Here is a 25,309-nt window from a genome sequence, read left to right as displayed (position 1 = left end):
ATTAATAGATTCAATATTCAATAGATAGAATCTATGTTCTATGTTCAATCCAATCGATTCTGGATGACAAACCATCCTCCACCATGCTGACAATCAGCACCTTGAATTGCATCTGGAAATACAACGGAGTAGCTCCCAAAGTAGAGCTGTTACATGTATTGTGTAATAGCCATCATTAACTGTGCAGCCAGATTTTGTAACAACCTCAAATGTTTTTCAATGGCAGCCCCATGAAGAGCTCATCACAATAATCCAAATGAGAGGTAACAATGGCATGAGTGATGAACAAAGCCCCCCAGATCAGGAATAGGGCACAACTGACACACAATCTGAAGATGTGCAAAGGCCCTCCTCTCAAAGCTGCCATTTGCTTTTCAAGCAGAAGCCACAAGTCTGAGAGGATCCCCAGATTGCGTGCAAAGACTGTCTAAGGCAGTTCTACCTCATTCAGTAGCACAGATGGAAGAACCTTGTTCCCAGGAGAACTAAATAACCAAAGCCAGTCTGTCTTGCTTGGAATGAGTCGGAGCCCATTGCATCTCATCCAGCCCCCTATAGCCTCCAGATAGTATAGGATATCCACAGCATCATTCAATGTGTCTGGGTGGAGATCTATAGCTAGGTATCATCTGTATATTGATTATACCTCATCCCAAATGATTGGATCATCTCAGCCAGTAGCTTCACATAGATGTTAAACAGGAGAAGAGAGAACCCATCCCACACAACAGGAGTTGAGGGCTGGATCTCTCCTCTCCTATTCACAGTGACTGAAATTGCCCAAGAAGGAAAGAGGAAACCAGGATAGCAATTCAGGAATATTAGGAACATTTTTTTCTTGGCAATTTCACAAGCAACAGTAATCTTATTGGATTACCGAAAGTCTAGCTCCTTGTCCACTATCTCATAGTGCATAACAAAATGACTACATAGAAGCCTGTAGAAGAATATGAGAAAAATAGTCATATCACACTAAGAACCCTACATGACTATATTTCAGTGTCTCTGAATATCAAGGTAGTGCACAGCCAACCTCCTTAGCCATTGATAAACACATAGAGACCTCATTTATTTGTCGAATCCCCTTTCAACATCTTCAAAGCCAATCATACCACATCTTGTAGAAATGTAGTTATGTGCTGTGTTAAGTGGCATTTCCTTTATCTGTCTTGAATTTTAACTTTACTGAATGACATACAATTTTGTTATGTCAAAGATGGAAAACGACCGTATGTATTTTGACAATGGTCCTTTCTTTGTACTTCTGGCCTAAAAAGCCACACAGTGTTTAGCCTTTCAACTCAGTGATTTATGACAATTTTGATTATGTGGGATCACTTACTTTCCAGAGTATTAACTACACCTTGGGTAGGTCTGCTGGTCAAAGAGTCCTTCAGAGCATAGACACTAACTTCATATTTAGTTGCCACCTAGACATTAAAAAAAAAAACATGTGAAGTTAGGAAATTTGCATCCTTCAGAGAACACACAAGCCATTTTAGTAAAGAACCCCAGTTCCTAACATGACTGTGTATCTGCTGTATTCATGTCTAAAGGGGCTGGTGGTGAGGATTCCCCCGCCCCCACAAACACACAACCAAGTGGTTCTCTTCTTTTGCTCCAACAGCCCAAACATTAATACCCAAGCCTAACATGGATATGGCTTCTATTAATGGACTAGGAGGGGAGAAAACTGTATCTCCTACTGCAATCTCTTGGTCTTCAAAAATTGCTTCAAATATTTTAAAGTTATGGGAAAGGCCTGAAATGGAGAAGAACAGGAAAAGGAACTCCTATTTCACCATACTGGTACCCATCCTTGTTTCTCCTTCTGTATCTTAGATGCTTTACAAAGAGAAAAAAGCCTCAGGCTTGGATAATTACCCTATACAACTTGCTACATATGTAAATGTCTTTATACAACTCTTAAAAGATGGGTAATTTTTTCTTAAAAGATTAATTTTAATTATGAAGAGAAACAAGGAGGAAAAATGTTCATGTTTAATGTATGTCTTCTAAATAATTATCTTCAAGTCCAATTGATTTTATAAATACTAAATAAAACTGTACATAAGTTATATTTTTCTCCCACTATATTTTAAATTGCTGCAAAACAAGTATATCAAATCAACAACAATAATAAAAAAGTATTACCATTAGTCCAGAGATAACAGCAGATGTGCTATCTGGAGAAAGATTAATTTCTTTCATTGGGCCATTCTTTTCCTTGGGATTTATTCTCACTCGATATCCAGTAAGCTTCACATCTGGTGCAGTCCAAGTTAGTGTGAGACTTGTTGGAGCAACCTGAATAAATTTCAGATTCGTAGGAGGTGGGATTGCTGTTAAATTTAGAATTACAAATTGAGATTACATGGAAAGAACTCAATAATACAAAAAGCCATCTAAGACTTTCAACTGCTATCAATTCAGTATTTTCATCTTATTGTTACAATTACAACAGCTTTTTGAAAGTTTTCATGCATTGTAAATGAAAGCTAGAAAATTAGTCTAAACCATCTTTCCTATTGAACATAGGTCAGTAAACTTCAAAAATACGCTTATCTCTTTTGAAATTAAAAAGATATTGTCCCACAATGCAAAATAACAAATGAGCCATGACATCATAACTTAATCTGGACATGGACATATACATGCTGCAAAAATGACAAGGTAAATTGATATAGTAGAGGTAATAGACTAAAGGTGAAGGTACAAAGAAACCCACCCATTTTCTTGAATGTTTTGAGACTGGTCACAGTCACCATATTATCAATGTCACAATTAAATAAAATTCACAGTGATAGCCATTTTGAGAGAAAACAGCAAAAATGTTTTCAAAATTCCAAACTATTTCTAAAACAACTGTATAGTTCTGTTCTATAACATTTGGTTTTAGAAAAGGGAATATAAAGAATCCTTTCTCAATTATTGTGATCAGGATTTGAGCCAGAGGAAATTCCTACTTAAAAAATTAAAACAAAATGTTCACGCAAATGTCATAAATCCAGATCTAATCCTTGTTGCGCCACCTATGGCCCCTCAAATCTATACTACAGCTGAAATATATTATATATACACACATATTACATATAGATATATAATATCTGAGTTATTATATCAGCTGCAGAAAAAGGGAAGCTGTGCAAAGTTAGAGAATTTTGTATGTGTTTCCATATCCCCAATGTTGCACAGTATGTTTTGCTTCTATTAATCCTCCTTATAATTACTCACTTATGTTGCTCCAATCCCATACCTCAGCACTGCATACCCCAAGTACTTCATAGATAATTAGTTGCAATTGGATTCCTTCACAAGAAGGAACAGCTATCATGGCCACCAGGTGACATTATTTCATGTATACCTGTGGTCTGGGTCCCAATCAAAGGTAGGCTTTCCAAGTCATTGTGCAAGGCAACAATGTAAACAGTATACTCAGAACCCGGCCTGAGGCCATGCAGCTCCGCAGTGTCGTCTTCACCATCAGGAGCAGGGAATAATTCCTGGATTCCATCCTCAGGGGTTGAATAGGTCACCCTGTATCCGGTGACTTGCCCCTGTGGGCTTTCCCAAGCAATTTTGATGGAATCGACATCCACTGCAGTGAATGCCAGTCCTTTAGGACGATCAATGTCTGTTAGGCAAATTAATGGTGAAAGGTTAAGCAGAGGAGGACGCAAAGCAGATTTGGGGTAGCACAAAGCGCTCTTGTATAAGCATGCAAAGCATTCTTGTTTTTACACATCAAGAAATAGAATTCATTTTTCTCCTTCCTGAAGTATCACATAAAGACTCTTATAACATCACAGCTAATTGATTACAGGTTGATCTTACTGCTACCTTGAAAAGAAGTTTCCTTTTGTTCAGTGGACTTACTTCCAGTTAAATGAGAGTAAGACTGCAGCCTATTACTACTGCTCATATACCTATTTATTTGTGGGATGACGGCTTCAGTGTGAGTAGCAATAAATCCCAAACAGGTTATTTGATTTGATTTTGTGTCAAACAAAGGCAAATTTTGGTTAAAAAAATTATTTTAAATCCTGAATTTAAATTTCTTCATATTTTCTAATGCAAAGGCCTCTTTTATTACTTATTTGCTGCTCACAAGTTCCTGAGAGGAATAAAAAAGTTAGATATATGACCTATATATCTATACCCAAAGTAGTATTTTGTTTTGTAATATGCCCAGTCTATTGGAGTGGGCAACTATATTAAATTTGACAAATAAAAAAATAAAAAATGTTGCATTGTAAATAAATAGTACATAAAGAAGAATTGATTTTCTTCAGTTAGATTATCTTTTCCAAATTATTTACCAATTAATGTTTCTGAGACTTATAATTTTAGTTTTTAGTGTAAGCAGTTTGTAGGTAAAAATGTAGTAAAACAGGTTTTTCATGACATAACTATGAGAAAAGTATAGTTTTTCCCATTTTCTCAAAATTTTGATAATAAACATAATGTCCCGAGATATTCAGGTATGTGCAGACATTGTTCTTCTACTATGTGGGAAATGTGAATTTACATACTTGTAACAACTTTCTCAACCAAAGGCTGGCTTTCTCCATTTGGCCCTTGGGCATAGACGCTAACCACATACTCAATTGTAGGTTGTAGTTCATCAATTGTGATTTTGGTTTGTTCTGCAATACATAAAAATATATTTATAAATGGTCTCAGTTATTCAGTTGCCCATCAAGAAGAAAGATAACTAGTTCTAAATAATCCTAGGATAGGATTATTTTGCATAGAAACTGTTTCAGAGCAAAGGAAACAATTTTAACAGATTTCACATGTCACAAATATTTTGACAATGTAAATGCAGAAATACTTTTCTCTAGAAATAGTCCATGGTATCTGTTAGGAATATGAGTCACCTAACAGCTATTTGGGTTAGAAATATATAAACCAGGATAGACTTTTAATACTGTATCTTTAAGAAAATGCAAAAAAAAGTGTAATTGGGTGTGGTTTCTCAAACAGCCATAAGATGGAGCCAGAAACCTGGGTTGTTTTAGTCTTAGTGGAATCTCAGTGAGTCTGTTTCCTTCTGTTGGAGAGTTTTGCCGTTCTTTCTAATTGACTGATATTCATGGATTTGATGTAAGTCTGATACTGGACTGTTTTTTGACACTGGACTGTTATTGGATTATCCCTGGACTGAAAACTGACTGACTTACCTGTGAATGACTTTGAACTGCTTGTTTTTGAACTTTGCCTAAAACCTTTATTGAAAGTAAAAAAACCTACATTTACCGTACAGTGTATCTGTGTGCTGTGAGTGTATTATTCAAAACACTACTCTCAATACGTCTCTCTGTATGCGCTCATTCTCCTAACGGGGAATTACCTCAACAGTATCCATTGTGTTTCAGTGTTTTTAAAAACAGATCGTCATCAGATTAAACGTCATCGTTTAATCACATGTAAATCACATGATTAATAAGACCTACATTTTTGGCAAGCATTCTTTTAGCAGGTGTTGGAACAACTATTCCTATTTTAGAACAACATCTCAAAATATGCCCAATGTAGAGAAGTTTGCTTATATATAATACATGACTCCAGTCTTATATAGTAGCAACTGCTGGTATTCCAAGTTTCAAATATAGTTAAGGCATTTTTTTTTCCTTTAAAGAATGGGTCCCCGTGCCTAACATAAATTGCTTTTAAAATCTTCTAGAAAGAGACTCAAAAATTATTTGTTACTTGTGATACAGTCTTCATACTAAGCAATTTATTGATTTATTGAATCAACTACATCTGCTTGATTTTCCATAATATACTAAGTCAAAACCACCACAATTTGTATACTAAAACTGGATAGGCAAAATGCATTGCTTTCTCAAATGCTGGTCAATGTGACTGTGTATCATCAAAGGCTATGAGTTCAAACAAACCAAACAGCTATCATCATTTCCAAAAATGCAAAGTAGAATGATTATGACATAATTAATAACACAATTAACATCTTTACAAAATATTCAAAATGTCTGTATAAAGAGATACTCATTTCTTCTAACACTGGGGGCAGTGATAACTCAAGAATTCTGCCACGTTTTATATTCCACAGGAGACATGCTAAGATTACAGTGGGTGGCTGTCAAGCTATTTATCTTCTCCAAAGCATTATTATATAGGATTTCATATTTACAGTGCCATGTAGCAACTACATTTTATTGTTTTACCAGTTCTCCTTTTTAATGTTCTTTAATATCTTAATCAAATCAAATCTTTTATGGCCATAGACCAATGTAAGTAATGTTTTAGTAATATTATATTCTACAGTAAATTTTGGTCTCTAGGTAGGTATAAAAACAGTACTTTTAAAGTACAGGAACTGACTTGCAGATCTTGCTATCTTGAGAAGCAAGGAGAGAAATCAGCCACTTAAACAATTAAGTATCAGATGCTTTGGGTTTTTAAAGGTTAAACTCAGCACCTTCAATTGCACTATGAAAAAAATGGGCAGAGTAGATATTTTTCAGCAAAGCACTGTAATCTTTTGTCTAACGCTCTGTTTATCTATCTGGTTCCCACATTCGTCATCAATGGAAGTTTTTAGACATTCTTAAAAAATAGTCCAACATAGATCATATTATATCATCTAATTACATTGACTGCATTGTAATCAGACCAGCTCAGGAGCAAACTATAATATGCAAGCATGTTCCTTACTACTGTCACAATTCAGAAATCTAACCCAATTTTCTAATGATCAATTGCACATCTCTCGTCTCAGGGCATAATTCTAGCTTATTCATACTCATCCATTCCATTATCAAACATAAGCAACTATCCAAGGAATTAAATACTTCCATAGCATTTCACATTAAACAGAAGTGGATCAGGGGGCTTTGGAATATAGTGGAACATAAGGGATAAAATGGGACTCTGTGGAAAGCCAATAGTAATCCCTCAGCAACATTATCAGGATGTTGCCCAACACTGCAAAACAGCCCTCCCAAGCAAAGCTACTAATTCACCACTTCATCAAGATAGCAAAAAAAAAAATATTGTTGAAGTACAATCACAAGTACCTTCACCAGAAATGAAATATTTAATATTGGCTATGGCTTTCTAATTCTTGGCTCTCTCTCTTAAGCAGGAGAAGGTCATATCTCTCACAAGAAATCCTTGTTCACTTCCCAGAAGCCCATGTTATGGCTGATTTAATTGAGAATTGAGTGAACAATTTCATATTTGCATTTTCTCAAAACTTTACAAACTGTAAAGAACCCAAAATTAAAAGCAGTTGCTAAGGCTGTATTCTATGGCCTAACTCAAGATAAACCAAAGAACAGGTCTGAAAAGAATCATGTAAATTCCCCTAGCAAGCCTTTCCTTGAAAAGAGATTCCACAAACAATAACAAAAAAATCTGGTCTATTCTATGACCAGAAGGCAGAGAAGTAAATGTTCTTCATTAATCCATGGCCATGGAATAAAATTCCACGGTAGTAACACACCCTTGATCCCTTTTTGACTTGAAATTTCTTCCATTTGTCATCCCTCTTAATTTATTGCTCTTAGTTCCCCATGAAAACAAATCTGGCTCAACTCTGCAAAGAAAACAATGTGCTTAGAAGTGACAGGTTTCCAAAGTGGTGGCTTCTGTATTCTACAGACTAGCCAGAGTTCTGACAATCACTCTAACTAGTAAAGCAGAAAGATCTCCAAGCTTACTGAGATTCAATCTCAACATTTCTTAGGTGGACCATGTGGTATTAATGGTATGATTCCAGTTTTTCCATAGATCTCAGCATCATCTTTCCAGTCTTCACAATTTCCTTCTCTTCTGCAAAACCTCCCAAAGACATAATAGACAATCATAATCCCCCATTATACTTGCAAACGAGTCAAATTAAAATTAGTTTCCTTACTTTCATTGAAATACTCAGATTGCATCCTGCTTCCTGTGATTTCTTTGTGCTTACCTGCAGAGAGAACTCTAGTTTTTGTGGGGCTACGGTTATCCTTGGGGGAAGCTGTCACTCTATAACCAGTCACTGGGGAAGAAGAAGGCTGCCACTGCACAGTAAGGCTGTTGTCTTGAACATCAGTAACTTCTAGCTGCGATGGTGTATCAACCTCTGCGCATGAAAATTTAACTTTCAATGTTAGATTTTGTCCTTCAGGCTCCAATTTTCTGAAATCCTAACATCATATTGTTATTATTGTTATTACCACCACTATCACCAGAACCTTTGGTCAGGATGCCTCTTGGCGAAGCACAAAAAAAGATTAAGAATCACAATTTCAATATAACAAGAAATCAGTGAAGCATAAAATTAAGTTTATTAAAAATTATGCAAGACTGCAATTTCAAAACTGAGAACTAGAAGTCAAAACTATTACTGCAATTATTCAATAAAACTGGCAACCAAAGGAATACATAGCACCTTGTTACTTTGTATTAATTCCTGGTTGTATCAATTGAATATTCCTACCATATTAAAACACTTAGGATGCCCGACTATGAGAGATTATGCAGGAAGCTAACATAGAGAACGAATGTTCTTCATACAGTTCTTTTTCAGATCCATTATGGCAGTTCTGTAAAGGTTGAGGTTCCATCCTAAGATCTATTGTTACTATTAAACATTGTTTTAAAAATATTAAGGTTAACATACTAATTTTTCTTTTGTTTTAGTTAATGCTTTCTTTGTACATTTTTACAGTTTATTTCAGTTACACCTAACATTGCTCTCATTCTGCTTAGAATAATGTGGTAGCAATTATTGGAGATCTTTCATCATTCTAAATTGAATGGTGTTAGTTTCCTTTTACCTACTCCTTCTTACGGAAGTCTCTCCTTATGAAGAACCAGGAATATGTGTTAGATCTTGTTGATCCTAATTCCAGATACTAAAAAAAATCAACAAGGGAATGCTGATGCTCTGATTTACAAGTTTTTTAAAATTTGGTTTATAGTGTTTCCTTACTCATTACCTTTCTTGGCAACTGGTTCTGCTAAAGTTTACCATTAGGAACCCTTATCATCCTTGTTGCTTTTTCTACTTTGTCTGTATCTCTCTTAGGTGCCTGTTTCAATCTCTTTGTATCCTTTCAAATGATAGCTAAACTTTTAAGAATTAAAACAACTGTTAACCATTCTCATCTAATCCAAAAGACTCAGAAATAAAAAACATGTTTCCTTTTACTGTTGCAAAACATTTCAGTACACCATAAAAGCAAAATGTAAATATTTTCAATGTTGCAAATGATCAGAGCAAATAGAAAACGTTCTGAGCATACAACAGATTAAATGAAGGCAATCGACTGTTTCTTTATCTATCTAATCCAAAAAGAAAACAGGTTTACCTATTCGGTAATTTATGCTGACAGGTTTGCTACTGGCAGGACTGTCCCCTCGCCCAGTGACAGCATACACAGTGATGGTATAATCTACTCCAGGCTTAAGACCAGGAATCGTAGCAGTGGAGACATGACCAGGAACAGTAAACTCTTGAACAGGCCCACTGCCACCTGAGGGTAATAGTGCAAAACAATTAGAGATTAGTCCTCCACCTCCTCTTCACCATCATCATCATCATGAACTGCTTTCCAATTTTTCCCCTTCTGTTCAATTCTCTGACATTGCTTGGACAAGTCCCTCCACTTTTCTTGACAATGTTTTTTCAGAAATGTCTTGCCATTATGCCATTATGAAATCCTAGTATTAATATACGTTTGTTTTAAAGTAGTTATTCAAAATTTCAGTGTTCCATTTTAATGCCATCTTTCAACATCTAATCTTTCCCTCTAGTAGTCTAGTTATTGCTTTTATTCTATTATATAAAAATGTGTGCTAATATTCCCCCTATTTCTTATTTCTACCTCTATTCTGACTTCTAGTCTGGCCACCATTACTAATCCTAGTGTTAATACACATGCTTATATTAAGATATAGTCCTTTATTATTTAATTATTCAGTGTTTCAATGTGCCATTCTAGTGCCAATCACCATATTATTTAAACATACTTAATAATACCATCTTTCAATCTCTAATTTTTCCATCTAGTTATTACTTTATATAAGTGTGTGTATTCTTATTTCTACCTCTATTCTAGTTTTTAATCAGGCCATCATATTTAAAAAAAAGAAAGAAAAAAATATTTCCTTTCTATCCATCATCTCTTGTCCATTTTTATACTGTCCATTTTAATACTTATCCATCATCTCTTGTCCATTTTAATTCTTATTCATTTTTTAGCTTGCCTCCCATACTCATCTCTTGGATCGTTGTCTCTATCTACATCTGTATCTTAACTGTTCAGTCTAAACATTTCTCCCATCTCTATCCTCCTTTGCTGCCAGGTCTCCATAGTATCTACCCAAACCCCTATCTCCCTTTCAAAAGTATCTTCCTGCTTATCCAATTCTATTTTTAAATCTCTTAAAGTACTTTCCCCTTGGTTTATTTCATCAGTCATTATTATTTTTATCTTCTCATCTTCTTGCTTTATTTGCTGGTTTGTCTGTTCTATCTTTTCCTCCGTTTTTTCTGTTGTCTCCTCTCTTTCCTGGAATTGTTGGTCTTCATTATCAGTTGCAGGGTATTTTCTATTTTCCAATTTATGCCATGCAATAAGTTCTTTATCTCCCTGTAATTCTTTGTGTCCTTAATGCTTTGCAATATCAATGCCATTTCTTTTGAAATTTCACTTATCTCCCTCTGATGGAGCATCTTGTCTTATTTTAGTAAGTCCCGCTCTTACTCAACAGTCCAAAAACAATATATTCAAGCCTAATGTTGCTCCTCAGAAAGCACACTCATAGTTCTTTATATTCCAGGATAATTCAATCAGTTCCATTTAGATAGTCCAAGAAGCTTTCCAAAAATCAGAAGTCACTTTACTTTACTTGAGAGTCTTCCTTATCCCCACAGTTGAGTCTCCAGTAATCATAAAGTAGATAATTATAGAACAGTAGGTATCACCACAGTCCTCCAGATGAATATTGTTTATTTCTCTTATCAGAAACTTTCTCAGGCTTGTAGGGGTATGGTATATTTTCCATTCATCAGCAGGTGACACCCTCAGTTTAGGTTTCAGCGTTGTTTCAAATGTAACAAGTTATTTAATCCAATTTTAATTCAATTTATAGAAGGAAAGTCAATTATTCAAGTAGATCCTTCCAGCACTTTAAAATGCCTTTCCAAAACAATGCCTACCCAGTTTGAAAGTCCAATTTTCTATGTTTTAAAAAGTCTTTAGCTTTTTTCCCCTCAGTTCCTTTCTTTCGGGTCTAGGATTTTTCTCTGTATAATTGTTCGCTGCTTTAAGAAACAGTTCTAAGAGTCTCTTTTCATAGATTTTCTCTTTTTTTCTTTTAAAGTTAGGGTCTAAATAAAAAAGGAATCTTCTCACCCAGCTCCAGTCACTGTCATCTACACAGCTCCTGCACTTTCTTTGTTGCCTCAGCTGTCCCAGTTTCACAGCAGCCATAATGGCTGCCTCTTCTCCTCGTCCTGGATGAGAGGCAAGAAGCCCGGAGCCGAGCAGAAGAGTTGCGGCTCTCCGCAACCTGCAGGGTGCCCCTCTTCACCTCATCACCCCTACAAGGTGGCTTTAACTCTTTTCGGAGCCCTCTAACAGGGAGAACTTGGTCGGGAGCACAGAGACCCGCTCCTCTCATCCAATCTCACTGTCATATCAGCCAGAAGTCCCAAAAAATATATATACTGTTATGACCAGCCACAGCAATTAATGGTTTAGTAGCATCTTCTAACTTAACTATAAAAATATCTGAAAAACCAGAATAGATAATTTAACCTAGTTCTTGACTGTTGTAAAATAACTTGCATCAAAGATATCTCCAAAAGTTATTTCAAACGTTTTCTCAAAACTCCAAGAATGCAGCTCTAAAGGTGCATTTAAACTAATAGTCTGCCTTCCTTAGTTATTGAAACCCTTTATCCATGGACTATACCCAGCAGATATTCTAAATAATTGCTGCTATTTTCTAACACCGAAGAGCCATTTCTGGCTGAAGGAAAGGAGCCCTTCTATGAGGAGTAAAGAGACATTCCAGCTTGGAATTGGTTCAAGAAAAGAACTGTCTGAAGTTAAACCTTTGAGTTTCCATCTGCCATTTCCCAAGAGAGGTAGATATTTTGGTGAGATTCTAGTTAATATCGGTGATCAACAATTAAGTATTTATTTGGGTCTGTTCATGAATGATTCTTGGTTGCATGGACCTGACATCTACAGTTTAAAATATAATGCATGAAGTCATCCATTAAGTGCTTCTATATTTGTATTACATTATGATCAAACAATATAAATCTGCATATTACAATTATGCTAAGACTGTGAGTCATAATTTCAAATCTCATTGGATTCAGATCTGCTATGTGCTACTGATTTTTTTTTTTAAAGTGGGAAGGACATTTTTTTAGGAACACCCTTTATCACCTTTCTAACTCATATTCCATTATCAGGTATCATTGATTTTTATGCATTGCTGTTACCATCCCCCTATTTTTTTCAGTTGAAGGCTAATCTTTTCTTACAAATATCAGCATTCAATAGTGCTCACCTGTTTCTCCATATGTGATCCTGTAGTATCGAACTGTAACAGCAGGTGCATCCCAAGAAATGACTAGACTAGTGGGGCCAGTAGCAGTCACATGTAGATCTCTTGGAACATCAGAAACTAGGAATATTTTTAACAGCAATGTTTAATATTTATCTCATTAATCTTTTAATTGTTATAATATATATTATATATATATCCATTTTTGCAGACTTTAAAGTTTCCCAAATCACGCTGCCAAAATACAGTGACAAAGGGGTAATTTTCAGATATGGGATTCCTCCTCTTTGTAAAGCAATTAAGACAGAAATAAGTATGGGTAGGCTTTGCATACCTAGTTGAGGAAGCCCACATGGGCTGAATTTTCAATTCTGCCAACTTCAAGATACTTCATTGCTTCTTAGTGCCTTTGGGGCCCAATTTACCCCAACCCTCCAAAATAGTACAATTGCTTTGTCCTGCCCAAACCTGTACCACATAATGACCACTAAAGTCTTACTGCAGAGATTATTAGGGAATGCATGCTTTAAAATTATTAATGAAATGATCCAGCAGCCAAGTGTCTGACAAGCATCAAAACAGAAGCCCCAGCCCTTTTCCAAGTGCAATACAAGGTTGCACACATGCCCATAGAGTCTGAATGGGAGCTGGCAGCACCTCTCAACTTTCATATTCTCATCTCACTCGCAGCACCTCTCTACTTTGGATTAAGGAGTCTGAAAAAAACACTGCAACATTAACAGCAGAGAGGTCCTGTATTCACAAGGTCCAAAACACTTCATCTGAATAATTTTCAATATCTGCACAGTCTCAATATTTTAAACTGGTATTCCACAAACAGATTCAGAGGTTCCTTATCTTATTCACACTCTTCATAACCACCTAAAGCAGGGGTCCCCAACCACCGGGCCGCGGACCGGTACTGGTCCGTGGAACATTTTCTACCGGGCAGCCGGTTTGCTGGGTGCCGCCATCTTGTTTTGATGAGAAAGTGCTTCCGGTGAGCTTTTCCGGTTGGAAAGCGGCGTATGGGTCCTGAAGAATCCTCACGCCTTAGTTTCATCAAAGTGGGGGGCGGCTTCGAACAAATCTAAGGCACAAGGATTCTTTTAGCACCCAAGGCAAGCCGAGCGACCATCCCGAAGCCGTCCCGAAGCCCATCGACCAAGGTACAAGGAGGAGTTGAAGGTGGCGGGGAGAAGCGGGGGACGGCTGGCTGGCCGGTCGCTCGGCTTGCCATGCGTGCTGATGCCAGTACCGGGCCGCGGATCATTTTGTGATGCCGGTACCGGGCCGTGGCACAAAAAAGGTTGGGGGCCACTGACCTAAAGCACCTTCTTATTATTATTGTATTTAATGTCAGTAGAGTATATTCCAAGTTTCCCTGGCTCATGGGCTGCAAATACTGTCACATTTTTCATCTTTATGTTGAAAAGAGAGCAAGCAGAGATATAGGGTTGGATCTCTGCATATAGTAATAATAAATACAGAACAAAATGTGTAGGAATTTTTGTCCCTATATAAATTAAGTTGCTGCAATGCATCTTTTCATTTTTCAAAAAGTTGCTTTTAAACATTTAGGTTCTTGTGTTTATATACCACACCAAACGCATTAAAATGAAGTTTCTGACTCAATTGCTAAATTCAGTTTTTGGAAAGAGTTTTTTTTTTCCAAAAGTGAAATCTGATTCAGGAGGCAAAGATACTAATAATTTGAAATTATTTTTTTTATTCAGCTCTTACCTGTACTTTGCTGTCCAATTAAGGGCAAACTCTCTTCTTTGCCATAGAAGGCAGATACACTAACCACATACTCTGACCCTGGAATCAGATCCGTGAGAGTGATGAAGTTGCGAGATGGTGCAACACGGACTTCTTTGGGTCTACTTCCACCTTGCTCAAGGTGATGGCGTATTTTATAGCCAGAAATGGGGGCACGAGGAGCAATCCAATGGACAATGAAAGAATGGGCTGTTATCTCTGAGAAATCCAGTCCAGTAGGGGAATCAAGGCCTATTTCACAAGAAAATACAATAGAAACCCAAACTTCAATGGCTGGTTAATGTCTTTTTGCAAAAAGAAAACTACATACATAAACCTACAGATGTGAATTAATTTAATCCACGCTAGATTGCTGAAACATTGAAATCATGTTTGTTTTGGAAAAGAACTTTTTTTTCTGTAAATCTAATTGTCTGAAGGACCCTGCTTGGTCTCCAGCTGAAACCTGGCTAATCATGGTCTAAATCTCATATTTTACAATCTTTACAATATCAACATTGTGTGTGTGTGTGTGTGTGTGCTTGCGCTTATTCTAGCTCAAATGATGGTACAATCATAAAAGGGAGATATATAATCAATGGTTTTATTTCCATGCAAAAATTAAAGAAATACTTATTTTATACCTGTTGTTTCACATACCTGTTTTCTGCTCTCCACTCAGAGGTTTACTCTCATGTTGCTCATATACACTGTAAACCTTGATCAAATATGCTGTACCGGGAAGGAGATCTGAAAGATTACAACCACATTGATATCTGAGTATTAGCGAAGATCATTTTCATTCCCAACCCCAAATCTCTCCATACACCTCTGCTCCTTGGGATTATGATACCCAGCCTTTGCCTGAAGCCCGTGATGGTGAACCTATGGCATGCATGCTGGAAGTGGCATGCAGAGCCATCTCTGCGGGCACATGAGCCGTCGCCCCAGCTCAGTTCCACTGCGCATGCACACATACCTCCCGCCAGCCAGCTGATTTTCGGGTATCTGCAGTGCATGCGTGGGGGGCGGGATGCATGCGAGAGATTCGTGCACATGCACAGGGGGAGTGGGGAGCACAGGTGAGGTGTAGCATGCACACTGCACTATGGGAGCAGGCACGTGACAAAAAGGTTAGCCATCATTGCCTCAAGCCATTGTCTTTATAAGAATTTCCTTAAAATCAACTGAATTTGAACAAAAATTATAATTATTTCCATCATTCATTTAATACTGCATAAAATACATAGCAGTTAAATTATAAAAAGATTCAAACATTGTTTTTTGAACTTACTAGGATCTGCAATGATGGAAATTTAAACACATCATAACTCAGCTGCCAGCCTACCACTTCTCTATTGTTTTAAACATAAAATACGGATTATGAAATGTGATTTGTATTGCATTGTGAAGGCTTTGTATTCTTTGCCATTTTTATGAAAGGGTTCTGAGAGTTAAAAATAATTTTATTGCAGGGTCAAAAGGTTAAAAAAGGCAGTAACCTCTGAGTTAATTAATGAAAAATGCTACCATAAGCTAATTATCAACGGCAAGTCAGTAACTCAATAAACTGAATTTAAGTGGAAATTTTTCAATTATTCTTATTCTATCATATCAACTAAAAGAAGAAAGCAAAAAATAGTCAACTGCTGGCTTTCCAGATTTTTCTGAATTATATGGCCAGTCATGAAGAAAGATGATGCCTGATAAACCAATTTCTCTACTTTGAAGGAAAAAAGATATTTGAAGGCTAGATTAATTCCAATAGGGATTAATATATGCATATATATATATATATATATATATATATATATGTATATGTATATGTATATGTATATGTATATGTATATGTATATGTATATGTATATGTATATGTATGTATATATGTTACTTTATAATTCAATATTTTATCTCCTCTAATTTATAGTGCCATATGTTCTCTCAGGTACTTCAACTATTTTTATAGAATGTTATAGCTGTTTATAAAAAGTGGAAAAAAATCCATTGTAGCTAAAAGCTCAGGCACCTAACCTTTCATATATCTCCCAAGAGATCAGCATTACGCGATCAAGTGTTTTCAATTGGAAGAAATGCCTTACTTGTTAAAACCACGGCATTGTCTGAAGGTGAAATGGAAAGTTCTGCAATATCCTCCTTGTTCTTCATGGGTGAGAAGCGAATCAAGAAGCTGGTCAATTCAATAGATGCTGGTGGAGTCCAGGTTACTCTCATAGTGTCAGGTCCCACATTGGTGAAACGAAGATCCGTTGGTGGAGGAACAGCTGAATTTAAATAATAATGATTTACATATTTTCAGAAGAAGCAGAGAGTTTCAATAATGATTCAAAAATATGCAAGCTCATGCACAAAGAAAACCCACTACTGAGCCAAACACATGCAAATAACTTTCTAACTGTCTATTTTTAATTCCACTTAAACCAAAGCATGTTGTAAAGCATCTTTAACCTCTCAGTTCAACCTTTGTGGATTCTAATTATCTCTTATATTATTATTATTGTTTTGCTTTTCTTCAGACAGGCACTGAGATCCTTTACAACTATGTAACACAATTTTGGGGATTATGAAATGAGAGGCTAAGTTTACTTTGCAGCAGCACAATGAAGGAAACAGTACATACCTTTTTTTATAACATTTGACACACATGCAGGAGAGGAGGCTAAACAACTTTTCTGAAGTCTCTAGTAGGACTCTACTGTACAATGACTTCATCAAAGTAGCCATTCAAGTAGAATAAACACTAGCCTGTCATGCATAATGAATTCTCAGGTCATGTTTGGTACATGCACTACCGAGAATCTTCCCATACTGCCATAGTTGTCACTAGCATGAGTTGGAGGAAGTTTTTTTTTCTCCATGTCATTTTGGGGATTTATTTCAACATTTGGGCCACTATCATATATAAATACTATGTGAGGATCATATATGCTAAAACTTTGCACATCTCAAACTGATGTGGCAAAGAATATTGCATTGTATAGTTGTTCCCTCTCTGATAGGGAAATTATGAGAATAAATGTTACATGTTTCCACCAAATGTTAGAGTTTAAGAAAATACGATCTGACGAAAATAGAGACTTCCAACTGCAGATTCACAAGTTAAATAAGCCAAATGCAGATGACTGCAAATGGGTGGTAATGCACGGGCTTCCAATTTTCATTTACTATCTAAAAATTTTTTTAAAAAATAGCTACTGGTCATCCCCACTGCGAAATAGTGGTAAAGGGGCTATTTCTACTTGTCGTCCAAGCAGCTAGTGACATCATGAAACAGCACTTTAATTCAGTAGTTTTTCACTAATCACCCGTTTGTTGAATCAGCGTAGTAGGGGCACTCTCTCCGCCATTAATGAGTGTGATTACACTGATTTCATAATCAATGCCCGGCTCCAAGCCTGTAACCATGTAGTATCCTACTGATGAATCCACAAAATCTTCAAAAATGGGGACAGTTTCTCCTGTGGCAATTACTTTGATGCGGTAGCCAATAATGGCAGAAGTATTTATTGGGGTCCACTTTAAGCCGATGCTTGTATCACTTACATCAACAAAGTTTAAGTCAGTAAGCTGGGGCACCTCTATTGAGTTAGACAGCAAAATATGGAGGTAATAACAAACAGACGCAAAACAGGACAAAGAACAAGAGAAAAAAAACGGAATGATCATCAAGTTACTTCAACTAAAAATGAAACAAAGAGTAAAGAACCTATAATGATATTGTAATATTGTTATAGTAATAACACCACAATTTACAATAACTAGTATTTAGCGAAGTATCTTACTCTTCTTCCAATTTTCAAAACTGTTTTATGTATCATAAGGAAATAAGATTTAGAGTTCAATCTAACAAAAACGCTGCCAAAAAAATAAGCAAAGATAAAGAAAGGACCATCATGGGACTTCTCAGAAATCTCCCAGAAAAATTACCAACTTGGCCACACTGTTGGAAGCACTCTCAAGATGGAGGAGTGAAGGTGTTGCATCTGGACCAGACTGAGGAGAACCAATGTTATCTAGCTTTACTGGGTGATTTTAGCCCAGCCTGCCTCACAGGATTGTAGGAAAAATCTGTAGAGAGGAACACTATATATTCCACCTTGAACTTCTAAAGAAAAAGCAGAATATAAATTTTAAAAAATAATATTTCATTCTCTTGTTTTGCTATTGCATTCTTCAACTGCAGCACATATGCTTTGCCAGTATCAAGTTTGCTTTGTAAAAGCCATCAGTAATCTCTGATAGTTGATTTCTTCTCCATATAAAAAAGAGAAGACAACAAAAGAGATGCAACAAAGGCTCAAAGATATTTTACCAGAAGGTACAATATTCTCCCCTAAGCTCTGATATTTTCTCCGATGGTCTGTAGGATTGTTTCTTCATCTGGCTATTACAATCTTCTTACAATTCTTGTGTTAAATACAATTGGTCTTCTAGGAATTAAGTGACAGTAACTGTGTGTGTGAGAGGGAGAGGGGGAGCGAGAGGGAGGAGAGAGGAAGGGAGAAAAAGAGAGAGAGAGAGGGAGAGCAACTGTAATTTACCAGATTTATTGCTCATTTTTTAATTTACCTTGTGTAATGGTTTCAGAGATGGGCAAACTCTCTTGATTATCTTTGAGTGTGTAAACACTGACATTGTATTCCAGACCAGGACTCAAATTTTCAAAAATGCAGGATGTAACTTCTGCTTGCACTTGCTCCTCCAGAGTGTAGCCTTCTTGCCCATTTGTAGGGATTGTTGTAATTCTGTATCCAGTGATATCTAATACAAAATGACAAAGAGCCAACACATAATGCAATCTTTAAAATATAGGAATCAGTATAGTTATTTTAAAATATTCAATTATTTTAACACTCAAGATCAAGCAGCTGTAATTGTCTATATACCTTTCAAATATTGATTTAGGACCATCTGATATTTACTATCCTTATTCTGGTCAACGCTGAAGTAATATTTAATTATTAGACCATAGATTAAGAGGATTATTTCTATATCAGAGTATGATTTTTCTTGCTATCAAACATCAAATTTTATTCTACCACATGCTATGTTATTTTTCATTAATTTTAAATGCCTGAAGCTCAAAACTCAGCAGAGTAACTCAAAATGTGAAAAATACTCTAGAAAATGGAGCCACTTCCTGTTAGGAAAACTACCTGCTAGACTCTATCACATACCAATAACCTGATTACCAACATAGAAATATCAATTCAGTTGGCATAAGCCTCAGGTGAGCTATTCCAGAGAGCTGGAGTACTCTAGTCAAAAGGAGATTCATGGGTAAGGATAAGGTACCTGGAGTCGTGCTTTTCCCCCAAGAAACAGTAAGGATTCCAGTGTCAGGGTTAGAATCAAGATGCAAGTTTGTTGGAGGAGATGGTGCTGAGAAAAAAAAGCAACATTTGTCATTTCTCGTGCTTTAAAGACACAAAATCAAACCTCAGGAGAAGGGTTTAACAATTGCTCTTTCCATCTGCAATATTTTTTATGTCACAGATATGGTAAAATTACTGTCTAAACTCAGTTCTAGAAACGTATTGATAGCTTAGTGGTACTTTTTCCAACAGCAGCTGATCTCTGAGAGTTGATCTATAGGACAGGATAAGCAACTATAGCCCCAGGGTTCCTTCTAAATTGATAAGACCAATCTTCATTTAGATAATGCACATTTTGTCATTATTTTAAACACCATTTACAAATATGTTATAAAAATATAGTTATGAAATCACATCATTACTCCTACCTTTCTTATCTCAAATTATATTAAGATATTTTCTGAAAATGTTTTATTAAGAAAATCATTTGACTCCAAATATTTCCACTGAAGTTAGTGGGGACACACTTAGAGACTAAGTAGCTTTGGTGTCTTTGCTTCACCATATAATGAGATAATTAAATGACCCATACGTGTGATTACTGTCTTGACGATAGGTGTCGTTTTTTCTTGACCATCCTTAATAACATTAATGCTGTAGGTATATTCTACACCAGGAGTTAGGCCAGATATAACAATGCTTCCAGATTCTGAGATGACTTCCCTTGGAGCTTCTCCACCTTGGCTTGGTCTCACTCCTAGCTGTAATAGGAAAAGAATAAACAATCTTTCGCTGGTAATAATATATTAGTTTCTGTCCAATGCTAGGACAAGAATGATGAACCTCAACTTTCTGAGAATCTGGTCAATTTTCAGGAAATATAAGTTAGAAATGCAGATGGAATTAAAGCTGCCAATGTAAGAGTTAATATGGATAGGTGAAGGAATAAGATATTTTATGGTTTTAATAATATCTTAAAAAAATAACTTAAATAATTTTAGACAGCAGGAATCTAGTAGTTTTCAACCTTACCAATTTTAAGAATGTGTGGACTTCGAGTCCCAAAATTTCCCCAGTCAGCATGGTGCACTCCCACTTCTCTTATACTCAACTTTAACAGAGAAAAATCTCAAAATTTGGACAATTTTGCTATGCAAAATTGTTACTAACATTCCTTTTCATCAAGCTGAAAATTGTTCCATAGGTTATGTGTTAAAGCTTAGAACAAATTTCTGTCCTCTTGTATATTTTTGGGGGGTGGGAAGGGCTGTTCTTTATCTTATTTCTTACTTTTTCTCTTGTCTTGGGAACTCCAAAAGACTAATACAAAGCTCTTAAATATCAACAATTACAGTTTTTCATTTTTGTTAAATATTATTGTAGAATTGTTCACTCCAGATCCAGAATGACTTTTCCTGGAATACCATCCGGATTTTTATTATTTGCAAATTAAAACATTTCTAGAGTAGTCCTTATCTAGAAAGCAGTGTGGCATTTTTATTTAAAAAAGTTAATTAGGATGGCTATTAAAAATTCATCAGGACAACAAGCTGAGATCTTTATAAACATTATTGTCTTCCTTTATCACATTAGAATTTACATATATGTATAGTTTGGATCAATTTATCAAAAACTACCACACGTTGTTAAACAATTACTAGCAATGTGTAATTATATACTAAAAAGACCCAAAAAAACCTTCCCAAACAAAGTTATCGACAATTGCTGTGACCCAACAATTCATGAACAGTAGGGTAGAGACAGTAAGAGCCTAATTTCTTACCTTAAAACCAAGTCTAGGTGCAGGTATCCAGGTAACAACAATAGATGTCTCTGTCACTTCCGTGTTATAGGGAGGAACTGAGCCTGTGGATTGCACTGTCAAATCAAATACAAAGCGAAGCTTAGAGATAGCAGTTTATATATGTATTATTTATTAATAGCCTGCTTTCATACTTAAAAAGCATGTCAAAGTGGCTGGCAAGATAATTTAAAATTAAACAGAATTAAATTGTAACTAAAATTTAAAATCACAGATTTACAAAATATTTACAATAGTTATGTTAATCTTGTCAGGTGCAAAAACTCTTAAGAATAGTTCAAGAACAGAGCTCTAAGAATGGTTCAAATAGATGTCTTTATTGTTGATCACCAGTTTAAAAGAATCTTGCTATACTGACTACCTTTACTTATGAAATTGCAGAGTCTGACCTCAAATGCTTCCTCCCTCAATGGACTTTAACCTGGAATATCTTTTACCCTTTGCTATTGGAGCCTCCTCTCCTTCAGCTGGTGGTTCCATCATAGTCCTGTGATAACCAGAGGTCATCAATTCCAATACAACATTTTAAATCTAGGAGTAAACCTAATATACCTTGTCTTAGTTATTTCACATTTGTAAACGGTTTTCATTATTTATTTCAACCCAGTTGAAGAAATTGAGCTAAACAGTGGCTTAGGAATCAAAAATTACTTTTAAAAAATCTCTACATAGCCATAGCTACTATGTAGCAATTGTGATTAAAAAATATTTTAAAGTTCCTTCAGGTTTTATTTTGAATATTTGATACCACATATGAATCACAGCCTAGAATGACCTTGGAATATAACTGGGCATGCATCTTAGGTCTTAGTCACCAGGAACATTTAATTTGGAACATATACAAGCCAGAAAACAACCAGTAGCAGATTCAGCCAAGTCTGATACGAACTAACCTTTCTAAATTAGAAAATGTTTACATCTATCAGCCAAACACAGCTTGTACACAATAGCTAATTCATTGATTTAGCCATACTGTTGATCAACTGTCTGCAGTTAACTAGTCTACTTAGGTCAGTAGAAAAAAAAACAGTTTGTCAGGCAGAAAGTCTGACACCCATCTGGATGGCAAAAGTAGATTTTCTAAGTTTCTGAAAGGCTGCTATTCATAATAATGTGCCATGGTCAGTTTATTAAGTTAACCGTTATGCAGCAATCTATGTTTTCACTCAAAGCAATATCAATTAAGCATGGATATGACCTCAAGTAGGTCATTTAAGTTGTATTTCATTAAAGAAAATGGCTTCACTGGAAAAATACAAGAACTGTAAGGTCTGACTGAAGACATTCAAGTGATTTTTATACAATAAGAAATAAACAATTGTTTCTGGTACAATGGAATTATAGTCCTTTTTATGCCATCCTGATGGCTTTTAAGTTTTGCTGAACTAAAAATATGTTTTTAATAAGGTACATGATTAAGAGACATGCCATAAAACTTACTATTTTCTTTAAATAAAACTAATAATAAATATTTTACAGGTATATTAGGCAGGAAATGTGCTGATATTAGGGGTTCCAGAGGAAAACTGATCCATTTTTTTCCCCATAGCCTGAAGCTATTCTTCATTTCATAGGCTCTGGGAGGGAGAGTGCTAACATTAAAGCAGGGGTTCCAACCCCCAGTCTGTGGACCGGCACCGGGCCATGGCATGCCAGGAACGGTCCATGCAAACAAGCGAAGCCCATCCGCGAGATGCAGGCAGCATACAAAACCACACCCCCTCCAGTCCACGGAAAAACATTTCTCCACGGAACCAGTCCCTGGCGCCCAAAAGGTTGGGGACCGCTGCATTAAAGGAAGTCAAATAAGAAACCTGTGGTTTTCTTTAAAGACTTTGCAATCTTATGACTCCCAAACTAAGTCCTGGGCATTGATAAATTTCCCAATTTAAGAAATCCATTGATGGTACAATGTTAGATTTAATCTGAACACCTTGCTAATGAAATTTCAAATGTCCAGTAGGGTCATTTTTTTTTCTTTATTAAGCTATTAAGTAGTTCTGAGAATCATTTTTGGGAGGTGGTAAACAAAGACTACTTCACACTTACATGTTGTGAAGGTTCCCTTTTCTGGATTGCTCTTTTGGTTATCCTTGACAGCCACTAGAGACACAGTATACTCAGAGCCAGGTTGCAAATTCCTCAGCAGATATTTGGTGGCTGATGGCCCCACAGTGTATTGTTTTGGATGACCATCTGGGACAGGCTGGACAGTAAGTTGGTATCCTGTAAGACGAGCTCGCGGGGACTTCCATGTGACTAGTGCAGTAGAGGGTGTCTCACTGACAAGCCGCAAGTTGGTTGGACCATCAAGTTCTAGAAAGGTAAGTCAAAAGATTTTTTTTATAATATAATAAAATATAAATTTATTATTTATAGTATATAGACATCCATCTACCCAAAAAATTCTAGCCAATGAACAAGAGGTTCTATTAAGCCACAATTAAATTACATACATACTATTAATATTAAGAATGATTAGTAATACTAATACCACGTTGCCCCCAAAATAAGACCCAGTCTTATTTTCTTTTGAGCCCCAAAATAAGCACTTGGGCTTATTTGGGGGAAGGTCTTTTTTTTTCATCACAAGACCCCCCGTGCCCCCACACACATGCATAGGAGGCAGCAACCACACATAGGCCAACTGCAGGAGGTAGAGGGAGGCAAAGCGCCCGAAGGGCATAGGCCTGCACACCTTGGATCAGCTGCAGGCCACCGTGGAGATCATGGCTGTTTCCGCTGCCATGAGGTGGGGTGATAGAGCAAGAGAATGATCTAATCAAACCTCTGTGTGTGTGTGTGTGTGTGTGTGTGTGTGTGAGAGAGAGAGAGAGAGAGAGAGAGAGGGGAGGGAGGGAGGGAGGGAGAGAGAGCGAGAGAGCACACCACCGCCAACTCTCCTATACCTCTTCGAGGTTGGATTGAATTTCTCTCTCTCTCTCTGTCTCTCTCTCTCTCACACACACACACAACTTGTAGTGCACCTCTACACCTTGTACAACCAGAAGGTAGGCAGGCTTAACTGGGTCTTATTTTGGGGAGTAGCGCTTATTTTAGGCACAGGTGTGAAAAGCAGGCTAGGGCTTGTTTTGGGGGTAGGTCATCTTTTTGGGGAAACATGGTAATAGGAACCTGACACTGACTTTTTACAACCTCTAAATTATGTATATTGTTAAATGGGTTTTACAAAATTTTGTATGTCCAATCTTTTCATTCTGGTTATTTCCTATCACTCTTGACTTTGTCCACATCTAGGAAAGTGGGCTCTGGAATAAAATAGCTTGCTACATCATTGCATGACGTATGCCATTAGGTTTTCAACCTAGTCAAAATGCTGCATATTGGGTATATAGAAGAATATTGTACAGGGCTATTTTCATTCATAAAGTATGAATGAATAAAATTATAGTCGAATGATTTTCTAATAGTGATACTAGGATATATAAGTTTGGATTGATAATATGAGTTATTGTATAATGTAACTGTAATTGAGACTACGAAATGAATGCACAAAACTGATGAACCAACCGACACACTGTTTGTATGTATGTATGGAAGAGAGCTGATGTTTTTATGTTTTGTTTGTTTTGTTTCTTTTTAAAAAATCAATAAAATTGTTTTCAAAAAAAAAAAAAAAGAATACTGTACAGGGCTATTTTTCACTGAGGTATAAACATGCACCTGAGGTGAACTACACTACAATCTAGAGTTTAAATTGCAGCCGTATTCAGCCATACAAATCATAAAAAAATGTCAATTAATTTTGGGGGGATATGGAGGGGGAGATAAAAACAGAAAACTATTGAATACATGGGGCATGATTATATGAAGACTAGTGTACTGGATG

General features: G+C 36.3%; 1 protein-coding gene across 3 annotated transcripts in view; it reads right to left on the bottom strand.

Moving 5' to 3' along the window:
- Positions 1-25,309, bottom strand: part of FN1 (fibronectin 1) — a 90,865-nt gene that overhangs the window by 16,394 nt on the left and 49,162 nt on the right. For 2 of the 3 annotated variants that reach the window (XM_026707702.2, XM_026707703.2), the window contains exons 21-34: positions 23,509-23,775; positions 21,421-21,515; positions 20,230-20,398; positions 19,618-19,704; positions 18,892-19,083; positions 16,404-16,586; positions 14,965-15,054; positions 14,287-14,556; positions 12,547-12,663; positions 9,327-9,491; positions 7,940-8,095; positions 4,533-4,646; positions 2,155-2,342; positions 1,343-1,430 (exon numbers count right to left, since the gene is read on the bottom strand). In XM_026707702.2, the coding sequence (XP_026563487.2) occupies positions 1,343-1,430; positions 2,155-2,342; positions 4,533-4,646; positions 7,940-8,095; positions 9,327-9,491; positions 12,547-12,663; positions 14,287-14,556; positions 14,965-15,054; positions 16,404-16,586; positions 18,892-19,083; positions 19,618-19,704; positions 20,230-20,398; positions 21,421-21,515; positions 23,509-23,775 (2,181 nt within the window). Of the gene's footprint in view, positions 1-1,342; positions 1,431-2,154; positions 2,343-3,364; positions 3,635-4,532; positions 4,647-7,939; positions 8,096-9,326; positions 9,492-12,546; positions 12,664-14,286; positions 14,557-14,964; positions 15,055-16,403; positions 16,587-18,891; positions 19,084-19,617; positions 19,705-20,229; positions 20,399-21,420; positions 21,516-23,508; positions 23,776-25,309 lie in introns of all 3 variants that reach the window. The other variant, XM_087919612.1, reaches the window with a different exon arrangement.

This window comes from Pseudonaja textilis, chromosome 1 (genome assembly GCF_049901715.1).
Source record: "Pseudonaja textilis isolate UNSWEBS1 chromosome 1, rPseTex1.2, whole genome shotgun sequence".
Taxonomy (NCBI): Eukaryota; Metazoa; Chordata; class Lepidosauria; order Squamata; family Elapidae; genus Pseudonaja; species Pseudonaja textilis.
This window is presented reverse-complemented; position numbering and strand designations above follow the sequence as displayed.